At 40.2% G+C, this 17,173-nt stretch overlaps 1 protein-coding gene across 1 annotated transcript; it reads right to left on the bottom strand.

Moving 5' to 3' along the window:
- Nucleotides 1-8,019: 8,019 nt before the first annotated feature.
- Nucleotides 8,020-10,160, bottom strand: sp9 (sp9 transcription factor). Its single transcript, XM_078404533.1, has 2 exons — nt 9,991-10,160; nt 8,020-9,751 (listed from the first exon to the last, which is right to left on the bottom strand). Exons 1-2 carry the CDS (start codon nt 10,009-10,011, stop codon nt 8,423-8,425), a joined length of 1,350 nt encoding a protein of 449 aa, XP_078260659.1. The 5' UTR covers nt 10,012-10,160; the 3' UTR covers nt 8,020-8,422.
- Nucleotides 10,161-17,173: the final 7,013 nt, after the last annotated feature.

The following is a 17,173-nucleotide window of genomic DNA, read 5'->3' as shown; positions in this document are numbered from 1 at the left end:
CATGCAGAACTCACTGACTTCATACACTTCACCTCCAATTTCCATCCTGCCCTTAAATATACCTGGACTATCTCGACATCTCCCTCCCGTTTCTGGACCTCACCATCTCCATCACAGGAGAAAAACTAGTGACAGACATTTACTACAAGCCCACCGACTCGCACAGCTATCTGGACTACACTTCTTCCCACCCGGTCCCCTGCAAAAAGTCTATCCCCTACTCCCAATTCCTCCGTCTACGCCGCATCTGCGCCCGGGGTGAGGTGTTTCAGACTAGGGCTTCGTAGATGTCCTCGTTCTTCAGAAAACGGGGCTTCCCCTCCTCCATTATAGATGAGGCTCTCACTAGGGTCTCTTCTACATCCCGCAGCTCCGCTCTTGCTCCCCCTCCCCCCAATCGCAACAAGGACAGGATCCCCCTCGTTCTCACCTTCCACCCCACCAGCCAGCGGATCCAACATATCATCCACCAACATTTCCGTCACCTACAACAGGACCCCACCACTGGCCATATCTTCCCATCCCCTCCCCTCTCTGCGTTCCGCAGAGACCGTTCCCTCCGCAACTCCCTGGTCCACTCGTCCCTACCCAAACCACCCTAACCCCGGGCACTTTCCCTTGCAACCGCACGAGATGCAACACCTGTCCCTTTACCTCCCCCCTCAACTCCATCAAAGGACCCAAACAGTCTTTCCAGGTGAGACAGAGGTTCACCTGCACCTCCTCCAACCTCATCTATTGCATCCGCTGCTCTAGATGTCAACTTATTTATATCGGCGAAACCAAGCGCAGGCCCGGCGATCGCTTCGCTGAACACCTGCGCTCGGTCCGCATTAATGCAACTGATCTCCCGGTGGCCCAGCACTTTAACTCCCCCTCCCATTCCCAGTCTGACCTCTCTGTCATGGGCCTCCTCCAGTGCCATAGTGAGGCCCGCCAGAAATTGGAGGAGCAGCACCTCATATTTCGCCTGGGCAGTTTGCGGCCCGGTGGTATGAACGTCGACTTCTCCAACTTCAGATAGCTCCTCTGTCCCTCCCTTCCCCTCCTCCTTCCCAGATCTCCTTCTATCTTCCTGTCTCCACCTATATCCTTCCTTTGTCCCACCCCCGACATCAGTCTGAAGAAGGGTCTCGACCCGAAACGTCACCCATTCCTTCTCTCCCGAGATGCTGCCTGACCTGCTGAGTTACTCCAGCATTTTGTGAATAAATCGATTTGTACCAGCATCTGCAGTTATTTTCTAATATTAATAAAACCAGTGTCACTGAACAGAAACAAGGAGTCCAACTTGCAACCGGATAGGTCTATGTGTTCATTCATCCCAATGAGTTAGTTGGATGAGGTATTTAAAAAAATAAAGTATTCACATGACATTGATCAGAATCAACTTTTATGTTACGTCGTCTATCTCCCCATTATTTGTTCACAATGTTGTAATCCATTATTTGGTAAAATCCATATAATGGATATAATCCGCGGAATGGTGAAATACACAGAATTGTCCTTTTCACCCATTGCCATGTCCCAATTGGACATTTGTGCTTTAAATCTGCGAGATGGCTATTTTGAAGAAAATATATTGTATTAATGGTTATCCGGTAGAGGGCAGTCTTGTCTATTTGTTGCGAAATAACTCGGAGAAACATATTTTCCTTGCATGCTGAAAAAGCTCACATAAAATGTCATATATATTACCCGCAAAAACGGAATAATCGTCACAGTTGAATGCGTGGTGTGGTTTTCGAATCTTTTTGGTTTCGATTGGATTCTGTGTTATTTAACAGTGTTATAAATGTGATTAATTGTTTTCTCTTTGACATTAAAATTAACTTTTATTTACGTGTGACAAAAGAAATCCAGCTGAATAATGTCATATGATGCTTTGCATTTTTCCCACCATCTATGTTGAAGATACTGTGAATCTTTTTGTTGCGCAGTTTATTGGATATTTTCATGTTTCTTTCCATGTTTGAATAAACAGTAAACACCGCGTTAAAATTGCACAGTGTGTGTCCTAGCGTCTTCGTCTTGCACTTTAACATAAGAAATGTATCTGGATTAGTTTTCTGCAAACTTGATTAGCTAGTGTTCAGATACCGTTCCTCCCCAAAAAAAAAGGAGATCGTTTGATCCAAGATGTCACAGGTTATAACCACTCGGTTAATCGATTTGTACCAGCATCTGCAGTTATTTTCTTAATCTAAGTGCTTATGCTTCCTGCGGAGAAGAAGAATAACGAAGGACTTGTCGCCATGTCACACAAAATGTTTCATGTTATTTCCCGCCATAGGACCACTCTGGAGAAGGTATGTTACTGCAGCTTTCATCGATGTCATAGTATGAGTAATGGGTTCACAGAATAAAATGGAAGTGCATTCGTTTAACAATTACTAACTACGTTCTTTTTTCTTGCTCTGTTGAGAGCCAACAGCTATGTATACCAATTGAGAAATGAACTTTTCCAATGAAAGACGTGTTGTATGACTGGAATTGAAAAAGGAGATAAAATATCAATTTAAGCGACGTTTTTCTGTCATGTTTCACTTCACTGCCCTCTTCAAGCTAGCAGAGGTATATGAAGGGGAATGTTTGTTATACTCGAGTTCAGCTGTTTCTCTAATAGACCCCCAATGATATTCCATAAATAATTGTAAATTATTATTTATGTAAGTGTGTGCTTATGTTGTCATTGATTAATACACACTGTATAGCTCATTAGATTTCGATTATGAACGATTTGATGCTAATTGAGGTAGTTGTATATCATCTGTTAGACGTTTCAACTTATAACTTGAATGGGCAAAATTACTATAATTAAAAACTCAGGTAACGAGTTTTGTTTTAAAGGTGATCTCTCTGCTCGGCTTATTGTACCACCCTGGCTGGCGCCTTGTGACAATATTTTTTTTAAATTTAGCGAACATATTGAGAGATAGAAAACATCATGTCTTCGTACATACGCATACGTCTCGTTTGAACAAGCTGCCAATTAAAAAATATTGGCAGTGTAAGGATGTTTCCAAATTAAAGTCCCTTTACTGGGCAACCTCTAAAACGTACGCTCTGTGAAAAGCTGTTTCAAGCACCATTCCTTATCGATTCATCATAATGGTTTTTCTTTGAAAAGTTATTGACCTTTTATTGAATCTTGGCTAAAAATGACAATATAAAGAGATCGCTGGGTGTTTGAAACTGATGTAAATTTGACAAGCAAATTGTTCTGAAATGCGAACCTCTGAATCGAAACACAGCACGATCTATAGAAGACTTTTTAAAAATAAGCAATTTTCTGTTAGTTTTATCGGTACATGGTCATCTCGGGTATTAAGATTAGACATTGAATGCAAATTGCAGCAGTGGCAAAAAACATGATGTCGAAATTGATCACGCTTTCTCATAAATTTGTTTAAGTGACTGAAACTGGCTTTTGCTTTGGAAAAATGCTTAATTTGCGCGTTTACAGTATTTGTATTGGTTTTTGAAGTTGCCACCACATATTCGAAGGAAAGTTTTGTATTTCTTTCATATTGTAAGATCATGTGGTGGGTGGTATTGACTGAACTCATTTGGTGGTACATTGGTAGGTGTTCGTGTCTTTTTCTCTGACTTTTGGCATCGACATAAAGCTAATTTACAGCGCTTGTTGTTTATAATAGTAAGTTAAAGTTGACGAAGCGGGTGGGTGACCTTATACCACGGCATGCTGATCCAGATTTGATTAGATTCCCTCAGACTTGTACTGATAAACGTTCTTACAGGACCAACGTCTTGAATATTAAAAAAAAATAGTGACATTAACAGCCGGCAAAGTACTACTGAGTGTTGTGGAATGTTGCAGTAATTTTTTGATGGAGCATTAATGTCATCAATCAAAGTGAAAGGTGTCACTTAATTAATCCATCGCTCATTACAAGCAGCTGGTTCTATTGTTGTACCTGACACTTGGTAAACAGACAGGGAATCGAGGCAAACACCTGTTTAGAAATATATCATTTCGACGAGTCGGAGCCTGGGCGTCTGGTTTGCAGCCAAGTGGCTGCCGAATGCTTGTTCTGATTGTTTTTAACCAGGCTAAGATATGATTTGTGTAAGAAGGAACTGCAGGTGCTGTTTAAACCGAAGATAGACACAAAAAGCTGGAGTAACTCAGCGAGACAGGCAGCATCTGAAGAGAAGGAATGGGCGACGTTTCGGGTCGAGACATTTGATTTGCCGCTGCCACTTATCTAGCTTCTAACCGGAGTTCACTTAAAAAATACATACTTTACAATTAGTTATATTGCATCCCGCCACAGATTTTTTCTTTTTACTGCGACTCGTTTCTTGCTGTTTAATCGCCACATCGGCGTAGTATCAAATATTCCAATTTTCCGTGGTGGAGGGGGGTCAATACGAGAACATTAAGACAATTAATTCCCAATCCTGGCATTTTATCGTAAAACACATTTAGAGTGTGCAGTCACATGTCATTGTTGGTTGTTGAATATATATGTGTTTGTGTTCATCGTATTAGACCTTATTTTATAAAGTACTTACGGCAACGGATATTTATAAGAATGCCATCTTGTGGCGTTTCCTGTAGAAATAAGGATCACTGGACGGTGAATATATGAGAATTAACGGACAATGACCATTATTCGCATTGTTATTAAATAGACACTTTGATTGACCACCACAAGAAATCGACAAGATCCAGCAGCTAATATTACCGGACATAATAAATTGTAGATGCTAGAATCTTGATCAAAACATAGTGCTGGAGGAATTTGGCGAGTCAGGCAGCATCTGTGGAGGGAATAGACGCAGGCGACGTTTCATTTCGGGATCCCTCTTCAGATTGATATGTCATGTATAATATTACCCCTTGCCACTGAGATACCAAACCAACATAGTCTCTTGAAAACGGGGACTGGAAGTGGAGACAGTAGATGTCGCCCTATAGTCGTGGTTTAAGAAAATGGGAGCAGCGAGTTGCAAATAAGCTAAAAGCAGGAATTTTCGACGAATTTAACAAGACTAGACTTGAGTAGTCAGAACAATTGGGGCATCGTAATTTGCAGGAATCGCTGCGCTTTGGTGTTGCCGATAAGAAAAGTCAACAGGCTAACCAAATCTTTTCAGCTTTCAACCCTTTCATAAATTCGAACGCCGGAGTTTACAAGTCAGCCCCGGCGCTACTATCCACGAGTTGCTGACTTACACAAATTGTATTTTCCTTCAAATAAGTTCTTGTATAAAGTACACTCTAAACATTTTCTTCTTGTCAAATGATAGCGGTAAAAGAAAATGTTTCAAGGGAAAAAAGTTTCCCCACGAAAAAAATAAATTGAACCGTCTCTCAATGGAGATCCCAATTAGGTTAAAAGTCAGTTTATAATAATTGTATCCCTAACCAAGTTGGCGTCATGCAGTCTGCCCAACTATTATTATTTAATGTTCTGCGGTGCTTCTTTTAGAACAAGCCAATGTTTATGTTAACATAAAACCCCGCGTATTGTTGCCTTCCCTCCAAATAATCCACGATTGTTCCACTTTAAACAGCTTCCTAAATTCTAATTTGGAGTGTGTACGTGACTTGAAACTTTGACTAAAAAAAAATGCATGTTGCTGCATTTTGTTAATACTTTTGTGTCGGTCAACACGGTCGCACCTTTATCAGTCAGTGGTTTTCTTTTACTTTTAAACGTTGAGATATATACAAACAACGTATTTGTATTACTGGGGAATATTGGGGAAAGTTTCCATGTATCTATCCTAAAGTTAAAATGTTTTTGAAATTATAATTTCATATCCTTACCTGCTGGATAAATGATTTTAATAATGAGCGAGGACATTGTCCATTTTCTAATTCTGCTCACATAAATTAAATCATGATATTGTGTAAAATGCATCTCCAAACCTTATTAAAAACCCGCATGTCTTAAATTTGTGAAAAGTAATTTCACTGTGTTGTGTCGTTTTGGCGATTTTCATATTGCACTTTTTAGAATGCACTTGTGAAAGAGCGCGCTTACATTTTTTTCTGTTAAACTGGGAAACCGTTTTCGTTTAATTCAAATTCTCTATTTGCTACATTGGATTTATCTTTAATGTCGCTGAATTACAACAACTCCGCTTATGTAAAACCATGAAAGCTGTATGAGCTTTAACATACTGCAGCATGATAGTGTTTTGTTTTGCCAATAAATCCCCGCTGCTCGCTGTGCATTTAAGCTATTTTGCTGGCGTCCAACGTTCGTGTATTTTACAATGCGTTTTAGCACAGATGATAAATAAGCAAGTCGGTAATCGTTGTGATAATGAAGAATGCGTAGGCGAAATGTAATAAGTTAAGTTAGCCGAAGACTTTCATTGTGTTTTTGAGTACACGCTATGTTACAGTACTCCCAGCACGGTGCATTTCTTATGTTTGTTTTTTTCTCTCTGGGAGTTTCAAATGATGGACAACTGTTTGACCCGAGAGGGGCAAAAGCAATCCTAAACGAGCCTTGATCATTCAGCTGGGAATTGTAACCCCGTGGCCTGTCGTGAAACGGACCAGTAAGATTTTCTTTGATCTCCATTGGTTCTGTCTGGAAAACAATACTGACTTCTGCCCAACACCCACTGAGAATGCATACCAGAAACACAAGGAATAGCCAGACAGAGTTACTGGCGGTAACTTCTGCGCAGTTCCTCAGGCACCAACCAGCCCACCTTTCCCTGCAGACTAGCGCACGCACAATTATCCATATCGGACAGACCAGTTAAAAAAATAATCTCGATACTTTTCACTGACTAAATCATTTTTTTTTAATGCCCTGATTGTGGAGATATACTTTAATTTTGCAGATAACTTCCCACCATGATTACGGCGCCTACTTGCTGTTAGGATAAATGTGAGGGGAAATTATGGGACAGATGCTTTAAAAATATTAAAGGGAAATCTCAGCAGATTTGCTGTTGTAATGCGTGAGAGCGGAGAACAAAAGATAATCAAAACTTTTTTCCCCCGATAATTACCTCTGGTCAATTTAACTGAATAGAGTTTGAAAGAACCTGGGTAAATGAGATCCCGGTCCCTAACGTGTTCCCATGCCTGAGCCTAGCCTATAATTATTCGTTTGGTTTCATTTGCCTCAGACGCTGCAGTGAGTAATCACAAAGAAGTCAGAGAGCATCCTTGAACCTTTTCAATGCCCAAGCCAGTGATATTCAAATAACGTTTAAGGGCCATTTGACTGGGAACATAAGCATTTCAAATTCAGCATTAGCATACATTTGCTGCGTTTGAAAAGCTATGAAACAGTTGCCTTCATAACATAAAAAGCAAGGTTATCAAATCGAGAACTCCATGCCTCCCCAGCACCACCAACGCTCACATTTTATCTTGAATTCGTTTTTTTATTCGTTTGACATGCAAATATGTCCAGTTAATTTGAAAAATTAAAATGGATCGTCAATGGCGCTTTGTCGCTGGAAATCTCAAGAGTTTTACTTGGACAAGCTCGAATAAAGTTCAAGGGAACAAATGATGTCTCGGAGATTAATTGGATATTTGATAAGACATGAATCTCTAATCGTGAATACAAGGCACTGGGGGCTGCTGTGTGTTCCAAGTCAAAATTACTAACATTTAACAAGCTTTTCATTAAGGCATGAAATGTTTGCTACGGGGTATTAACTGTTCTCCTATTCCACAGAGAACTCAGCTGTGCCTCGTCTTCACAGCGTTGTAATCGCTTTGGACGTCAGACACGTACATTCAAGCGTCTTGTAAAAATAGCTAATAATATGCACAATGATAATATTCTGCATTGACATATTTCGATATGGCTAAATCTATAAACAGCCCAATAAGCTATTGAAATTATTTAAATATTTGGAAACAATCACATCAATCGATTTACCTCCAGTACCATTGTCAATATATATATTTTTCTTATCAATTGCGTTCGATTTAGTTTATCCTGATAATATTTGGGGAGGGGATCGCTAAAGGGAAAGTAAAACAGAAATGTCCCAAGTTTGTACTTGCACAATTTATTTATACAGATAAATGCATGTAATATTTTATGCGGCGCGGATTTGCAGTTCATATAGTGGACGAGCTGATTAATATGCAATTTATTACATATCGACTTTCACAAAGTGCATCGAAATCATATATCTCCCAGTTTCAAGTGCGACTCGGTCACAAAATAGTTTTATCAAACACATACAAGAAAAAAAAGAGGAAACACAGGACACTTTGAACTTTTCTGTACATAGAATTTTAGACAATCTTATACATAGATAAACAAGTCCCAAGCATTTGATGCACATTTGCTCACCTTTGTCAAGATGTAGCTTCCGTAAGAGTACGGGGCTTGGAACTCCAGGTACTTACTAGTCATATTGGACATAAAGTTTTAATAATTTCCCGTTGTGGGGATTAGATTTAGGAATCGTTTTGTACCGGAGTAACTGATTTGATTGCTCTATTGGAGTGTACAGCCTCCATTAGGATATCTGGCGATTCTGATCTCGGGGTCTCCAGGTTGCTGGTGTCGGTGTCACTGTCGCTGCCCCTTTTGCCTCCGCCGATGCTGTGTGTTTTGATGTGTTTACTTAGATGGTCGCTTCTCATAAAGCGTTTGTTGCAGACCGGACAGGCGAAGCGTTTCTCTCCCGTGTGGGTTCTCAAATGTCTCTGCAACTCGTCCGATCGGGTGAAGCGTTTGCCGCAGAACAACCAGTTACAAACGAAAGGCCGCTCGCCAGTGTGCCACCTCAAGTGTGCCTTGAGGTGAGAAGTCTTGCCGTAGACCTTACCGCAGCCTGGGATGTGACAGCTGTGGAGGCCCTTCCTCCGAAGGCTGGCTCCGGCAGGTCCAAGGCGCTCGGCCTCCTGGCAGTTGGGGCAGTCGCAGGTTGCTCTGCCAGAGTATCGTCGGGAAGACCTGGACGAGCTTCCCAAAGCTGACGGGCCTGAAATCATGGAATTGGCCGCGATTGCAGCCGAGGTGGAATCCGTATAGGATGGAATCATCGGCTTGAAGCGATCTTGAGCGAGATGTTGCCCCGTGGACAACAGGTGAGAAGCGGTGGAACCGATGCCCGTGGAGCTGAAGGCGGAGTGGCTCAGGGTGGAAAAGTCTGCGTTGTAAGTGTTTAGCTGTGTATGCAGGGACGCCTGGGTAGCCCCAGAGTGCAGGGAGGGCTGGAGGCCACCGTTTGGATTCTGGACTTCCAGCCAGCTGGGGTTAGTGTGCACATCCCACCAGGAGGACGCCCCGTTACCAACTTCGCCGGAAATGCTGGTGTGGAACCCGGATTTGTACCAGGATTCATATGGATGAGCCATCCCGACCCTGGGGTACATTCCCTGGAGCGTGTCAGCGGACGAGTGGACTTTAGATATGAACGCCGACTGTCCCGTGTCCTGCGTGTTGACACTCGCTGAGACGGAGTTGGAGAAGAGGTTGTACTCGGTGCTAAAGGCAGAAGATGTTGGAGAAGTGGAAGCTAAACAGAAGGCGCTGTTCCCGGAACCGTTGCTGACCGAGAACCCGTTGTTCATGCCGCCAGAAGCTCGGTTGTTGGCCACGCTGAATCCTGACAGGCCTGACCCCAGGTTACAATTGGAGACGGAACGTTTCCATGGATGAAATCCGCCCTTCCCAAATGCACTTGATTCTGGCAAAGTTGTCAGTGGGCTTGTGTTGCCAATCTTGTTACAAGTGGCGGCCAGCATTGCCAACGGAGTGGTCCCAAACCTGGGTTCTTCCTGGTGGTGGAATCATTGTGCAAAGTAATATATGATCGAAGATAAAAATAACAAAAATAACACCGAACACAATCACTGAGAAACTACCTGAAAAGTTTCCGTCAAATAATCTGCATTTAAACACCAAGATGAGTGATATGTCCCCTGCTTCTGTTACAAGGTCTACCGCCCGCAAATTCTACGATGCATTTGGAGACGAAGCTTACTCAACTATTTAGCGTTAAGTTTGCGCAACTTACCCCAAGTATTGAGGTTGCCATGGCGGATTGTTGCTTCCTTTTTTTTTGACTGTGCGGTGTCCTTAAATGAAAGGGAACTACGCTGCCAGAGTTGGGGATGGTGTGTGCTCACTCACTGCCTTGTTCTCCGGACTACTCGACCCAATTGTACTGAGCGCACCCTTTGAAGTGCCGCTGCGCTCAGCTCTTAGCCAATCAAACGTTTTATTGCACGGCCAGGGCGAGTCGTCAGCCACTCAGAGTGCCCAGCACGCCGCGACAGACAGGTCACAGCCAATGGCGGTGTGTGCAAGTGGGCAGCAGGCGTCAATCACCCGCTGCAGCACCGCAGCGTTCAGCACGTTGATGTAATTGATGATACATTCAAGTTCGTGTGTACAGTACACGGTAACTCAGCGGTCATTTTGATCCATTGCCAGATAGTCCAAGAGGCTCGCGTCTTGCAAAGTAATATCAAATATCAAAAGGCTGCACATTTTCAAAGGAGTGGAGAGGAGAATGGGCTACCTAAGTTGAGGGAGGGTCACGAAACTTGTATGCTTTACGATTAAAATAGCAATTTGGCTTAACGCAACCAGTTATTTTGCCATTTTGGGGTGAAGGTTACAGTTGGGATTCATGACTGTACTAATTTCTCCAATGATTTCTGAATCTCATTCCGGTGCATTTACTGGAAAATGCTCCGGAACCTACTTACAGCATCGATATCTTTTATAGATGAGATTTTACTATAGTCGTGTTAGTTTGTAGTTCATTGCATTTACTTTGTTGCTGTTATTAATGTGTTACTGTCGAGATGCGATTTGTCATACCGTTGTTTCTATGTGTGTGTGTGTGTGTGTGTGTGTGTGTGTGTGTGTGTGTGTTGGGGAGGGGTGCAGTGTTCGGGAACGATCTTAACTCCGACAAAAGTATATTGGAAGGCTAATAAAACGTTTATATAAATAGACAAATTATAAATTTGACTTCAATGTAAATAATTTTTCAGGTGCACATATTTAAGTTTTGTTTTACAAAGTAGACCACGTAAAAAAATACTAGCACTGGTCGACAGCACGCATATGCTGTACGGAGACTTGGCTGCATTATTTGTGGCCAATTCATTATCATGAAACATCGTGGAAGGAGAAGTGCAGGTGTGCATTACAAAGTTAACATGTTCAGGATCCAGAGTATGAACCGCAGATCTGAATTACTAATCGCAAGCCTGTCGCAATCCTGAAACGAGCTAAAGCTTACCCTTAGGGACTGTGATCTTGATCAAAATGACGCCGCTGTTATGGTTCTTGTTTGATCTACTGTGAGAAATAACGAAGCTGCTTAGACTTGCATTTTTTGAGAGTCTGGTTGACACCGGGTGAATATTGCTCTTCACTGTGTTTTAGGGTGCTAAATCAGTGCATTTCTGCCATGTTTACTGGATTTTACCGATAGCTGTGATTACAAGATGTCACTAAGGCGTTTCCGACCGGCCCAGGGGCAGGAGAGGGAGGGGAGGGATAAAGGCATTTTTTTGTGTCGAAGAAGACTGATTGACGGTGTAACAAGTGAGTTTGTGAAGATTCGTTTTGTTCTTATTTATTTTGATTGAATAAGTTGTGGCCAAGGGGTTTAAAGAACTGGCGTGTTACATCTTTACAAACATCGTCAGTTAAGAGTGGATAATACATCAGAAAGAATGGCTTGCATTCAGCACGTTAAAACGAAATTCACTTTTTAGTGTACGTAACTCACGGATTAATTAAGACGCATTCGTACATCTTTACTAATAACCACAGACTTTAACAACCCGCTGGGAGTGAAATCATGCAGATTGATAACAATCCATACAGAAAACTAGGATTTAATAAACTTCCAGTCTGCGTGCATTTTAAAACATTAATCCACGAGGTCTATCATATGGGGAATTTAGGACTTTTAACAACCATGGCAGATCGTGGTTTTAAACCGGGATCCGTGCATTATGCGAATGAGTTGTGCTAACGGTTAAAACATTTAGAGGTAATGACAATCTAACAAAGCCCCAGTTCCGAGTGTAATCGCTTGTGACTCATCATCCCTTTTTAAAAGTTAAAGCAATTTCAGGATAGACGCTTTCAGTAACCGCTTCACATTATTCAAAACGGACAAATAATACTCTATTATAGCGCATGAATGCTGCCAGTCATCAGACGTGCAATTTATCGAAAAACTCAATGTGCCAAATATCGCAGGCTTTATAAGGCACTGAATCTAAAACAATTTCTTAGAATCTCTGCACAAATTTCGAAAATTGCTTCCCATTACAATCATCCCAATTTGACGAGACGGCAATTAGCACGATTAAACGTGGGTTCTGCATAAACAAATATAATAGAAGTGCAACCAGCTACTTCGTCACAAAGGAAATTCAGTTCTTTAAATGTTTTCCATGATGACGTTTCTCATCTTCATAATGTAAAACCATATTAAGGCCAATTCTTTTTTTAGCGTTTTGATTAAGTTGAACGTTTCAAGTAGACCAGCGAGGAGAACGTGATTTCAACTGGATACTATATAGTTGAAAACGTTGATAAATAAAAAGAACTCGAAGCTTTTGAAACCTCTCTATGTTTCTTTTTCCGATACCTTTAATAGATCCTATACTCAGTTATCAAAAATCTAGCGTTTTCAAACCGTCAGGGTACAATATCGCTGAAATAAAAACAAATCATTTCATTCAAATAATTAAATTATACATAAGTTTTAACTTTTTGCTTTAATAAACATTTATTAACCGTCTAAATTCTAGTAGGCAGCAAATGTATGAAAGTGCTTTCACACTTGCATTTAGAATCACAATCACAGGCATTGATGTCTCCGTGTTGATATAAGCCACCATCAAAACATTTTTGCAAGACAATTGTCCACATCTTCATTGACTCACGTTGGTTAAACATCTTTCTTTTTATCTTTATAATCTTCGGGTGTAATTGCTGTCATAATTTATTGTCAATTGGCCTTACACAGTCCAAATGCGCAATTCTCTGTGCGCATTATTGGTCAAAATGTATGTTAACTGAATAATATGTAGTTTTTAAGAGAAAAACTTTTTTTTTCTGTACAATAAGGACAGTCAAGGGTTTCAAAATTCTCACTGTAGAATATTATTTCGGGTCAACCAGTTGAAACTGAAACCGTTTTATTTGGAGCAAAGCATTTTATAAGGTATTTTTTTGTTTCAAACAAAATTCATCTTCAAAATTCATCTTCAAATAAAATGAAGATATTTTGGAAAACCATCGGGCCACTCGCAAAAGATTCAGATGGGCGAAAGCAATAGCAGCAGCGGCGGCAGCAATGTTTGAGAGAGTGGCAGGCTGTGGAAGATGAATGCTCCATCTGGGATGCAGGATTTTAATTAGAGTGATTATGCACAGATCGCCCTCATTCATTCATCAGCTGATCAGTAAGTGGCGCTGCCAACGCTTTGCAAAATGCGGTCGTGATCAGGCAAATTATTTTAAATGAGACGCAATATTCTTATATGAAGTGGTCCCATAGTACCGACCAAATCACTCGGAAGGTCGATAAAGTCTTCAACAATCACGTGTTATTGAAAATATAAACAAACAACATTTATAAATATTGTTATAAATATTTATTCGGATAATAAATTATTGTGCACATCTCCCAACTAATTATTATGCTTGTATAAATCTTAGAATACGTGCAAATACTATCCTGAGCGATTTCGTTTTGTCGCTTCATATGAAAAATGTACCATTGCTACCCAGGTGTCGCATCTTTTGCAAGCTATAAACCTTGAGGAACCCGTGGACTTATTGGCATTGAAATGGATAGAACAGGTGCAAATAGTCCGTTTGTATTTTGAGCGTTTTATTTCGGCTGCTGCTGTGTGCGCACTGATTTAGCTTTACCTTTCGAGGTTTCAGAGTATGTTCACGGAATAGTAAACATATCTTAGCCGGAGACGCAAACAGATCCTTTTCAACTTTTCAATGCAATGTACCTCAATAGGTAAGATTAATGTGAAATTGATTGTAAGTTTAAGAACCTGAACAGGTCGATTTCTAAAAAGAGGTGAGCAATTTCTCTCAAACAACTCATTATAATCAGAGTGCAATATCTTAATATGAATATTGAGATTTTTCTTGTTATTCGCAAATCATAGTACGCCAACCGTATACTGAGGCAAAATATCATGTCTACCATACACGCTTGTGTTTGTACTAAAGCACGTCCTTCGCGATGCGAGTGCCTCGCCGCCTGTTCTCAGAAGCTGCTGGCTCGACTCGTCTTATAGTTGCAATATGGTAATACGTGTGGAAATTGGGGAGCGGAGGGGAGGGGAGGGGGAGGGCGATAAAAATCCAGGATTGTGTCCGGGTAGATTAACTCACCTTTTTGCCAAGATCTGAACAGTTCGTAAACAGAATCCTTTTCACTTATGTATGCATCCAAGGGGAAAGGCCGATTACTTGCAGAATGTGTACGATGGTGTTGCCTGGCGCATTTTATAACTAGTACTTGAATCTTATGAATTATCCTACGCATTGACCCCGAAGCTTGAATAGAACGATTTAACAATTCATCCATAATCTATACCAAAAATCCCACTTTTAGAAATGGTGATGATTCCCAGCAACAGAAGGATTCAATTCCGTTTCCCCTAACTCTCATTTTGATAATTTTGATAATTTGCTGAAAAAATAATTGAGACCCACAGTGAAAAATAAACAGAGTCTGTCAGCTGACACATTTAACGAATTTGACAGGAGTAGCGTGTTTTTTCACTTGTTTTGAATACGGTTACTGACAATGCCGCCTAACACTCGCCGTGATACTCCTGTGATTATATTGTAATATGTCTTGAACATGTGTGCACACACACACACACACACACACACACACACACACACACACACACACACACGAGATTCCTTAAATAAACTGACTTGGTATGTGCGTTTTGGGATTTGACTTTATTGTCGCTACGAGCTGAGTTATTATGTGACAAACAGCCACAGGTATCCGCGATGAGCCCCATTTCACGATCAAAGAAGCTCAAATCCAGATATATTTAGATTGAACCGATCCACATGTCCAGGCAGTCCCGGCTTCGTAGTTTGAGCTTCATACTCCGAGGAGATGCGCTGTCGCGCTTCGCTGTTTATTCATGTTATTCGACCTTATTAATGTCGCAGCTTTGGTGCAGAATTTACCCCAACCGTATCTGTGTGAGTTGCTACCAGGGTGAAGCCTCGTCTACTGTGGTCGTGATCTTTTTTCAAGAAGGGGCAATTCACAACAGTTTTTAGTTAAAATAAGCCATTCCTTGGAAGATGGGCACCGGGAACTCAATTATCAGGGGTGATTATAATTCCTTTGTGTGGGTCTCAAAATTATGCACTTCGAATAATAAGTGTTTAACATACAATGGAACAGTTTAAAGTCTTAATCTCCTTTTAGAGTCCAATTTGATATTCTCCAATACAGTAATATACTTTTAGCTTCTCAACATTTGTAATGTCCAACTAGTTTAAAAATAAGTGTCACTTCATGACATGATGTTATGAAATCAATTCAGTATGAATCAATAGACAACTTAACAGGATTTCACTTTCCTACAGACTGAGATTACCACATTTAATTACTGTAAGAAGATACGTTTAGATGTATTTACTTGGCTAGTGTCCTTGCATTATTTTCAACACTCTTATTAATTAACCAGCAAGCTTTCAGAATGGCATACAAAAGAGTCAGCCTTTTCAATTATGTCTTTATAACCATTTTTAATTTTATTATTCAGTTTGTGCCCTGTTGTAAAATGTTATTGTCGCGTTTGTCACAAAATCCCTCTTTCTGGTCCCCACAGAATCAGTTTGATTTGCACCATTATTTATAAACCCCGCAATCAATTTAAATAATAAAATAATCTAAAAGGATTCACATTTACTAAATTGTGAACACTTTTCTTGGTCTGGGTGAACTTAGTGATTAGACCCTGTGTTGTGAAATTGCAATGCTTTCATTTCTACAGAGTTCAGATGATCTGTTTAATGGAGTGTCTTTCTGGCCTATCTCTTTAAAACCTCTGCTGAAGTCTTTTCTGGAAATAAGGCAATCAAGGTCTACTTGAGTATGTTACTTGTAAATTTCAACCTCCAGATCAGAAAAGCCTAGGATAAGCTCTCTGGTTTTCATATTCTAAAAAATACTCTTTGTTTATATGAAGACAGGAGTTCTGATCTTTAATGTTAACCTGATATGGGAATTGGATTGGCATGGTAAAGTGAATGCCAGACATAATTGATATGATGGAAAAGGTTACAGAATGTACAATAGATAAACAGCTAAATTGATGAGAAAACAAATAAAAGGTCAAGCGATACAGGATAATTATTTAGATTGGAGAAAGTTGGAAAGCAGAATACTGTGAAAACCAATAATGGGACTATTGTTATTCATAATTTACATAAATGATTTGGATTTCTCATTAAATGACACATATCAAATTCTGTAAATTATACTAAATTATGGAGTACAGCAAACTCTAAGGAAGAGTACAAACATACTTTACAAAACATAAAGATGTGGGCAATTAATTTGAAAATAATTATTAACGTAAGTGTGAGTTAATCCATGTAGGTAGAAAGTAAGAATTAAGAATGGGATAGAACAGCACAACAAAAAACCTACAGATACAAGTGAGCACATTGTTAAAAATGGTGCAAGAGAGCAAAGTAAATAAAAATGCAACATAATCATGGGAGTTTAACTTTAGGGACATAATGTGGTTATATTGAACTTCAGTTCAATTCTGATCAGCACAAACTTAGAGAACTGTGCAGAGTTCTATTCTCTACACCACAAAACAACATAGAACACTAGAGATGGTACAAAAATAATTTGGAAGGATGGTATCATAAGTAGTTATGGCTTGCAGGAAAGATTGGAAGTGGTGGGTCATTTTTCTTTTGAAAATCGATGATTTGTTAATAACATTGTGAAATTCCAATTCTGGGTTGATGAGAGAATGGACACAAATACAAAAAGGCTATGGAGTTGGGGCAGATGTAAAATCTGATATCTCAAAACTTACATATCCATTTTTGATTCTCAAAGAGGCAGCGTAGAAGGCAAGCAACCAACCCACACCTAGATGGTGTTGATCATTCATTAGATAAAGAAGTTTGATTTT

This window comes from Rhinoraja longicauda, chromosome 8, assembly GCF_053455715.1.
Source record: "Rhinoraja longicauda isolate Sanriku21f chromosome 8, sRhiLon1.1, whole genome shotgun sequence".
Lineage (NCBI taxonomy): Eukaryota > Metazoa > Chordata > Chondrichthyes > Rajiformes > Arhynchobatidae > Rhinoraja > Rhinoraja longicauda.
Note: the sequence above shows the minus strand (reverse complement) of the source record. Positions and strands in the feature narration are given on the sequence as shown.

Coding starts and splice junctions, on each gene's coding strand:
- sp9 (XM_078404533.1), bottom strand. CDS start 10,011: ATGGCAACCTCAATACTTGGG. Junction 9,752..9,990: donor TGGCAACCTCAATACTTGGG/GTAAGTTGCGCA, acceptor TTCCACCACCAG/GAAGAACCCAGGTTTGGGAC.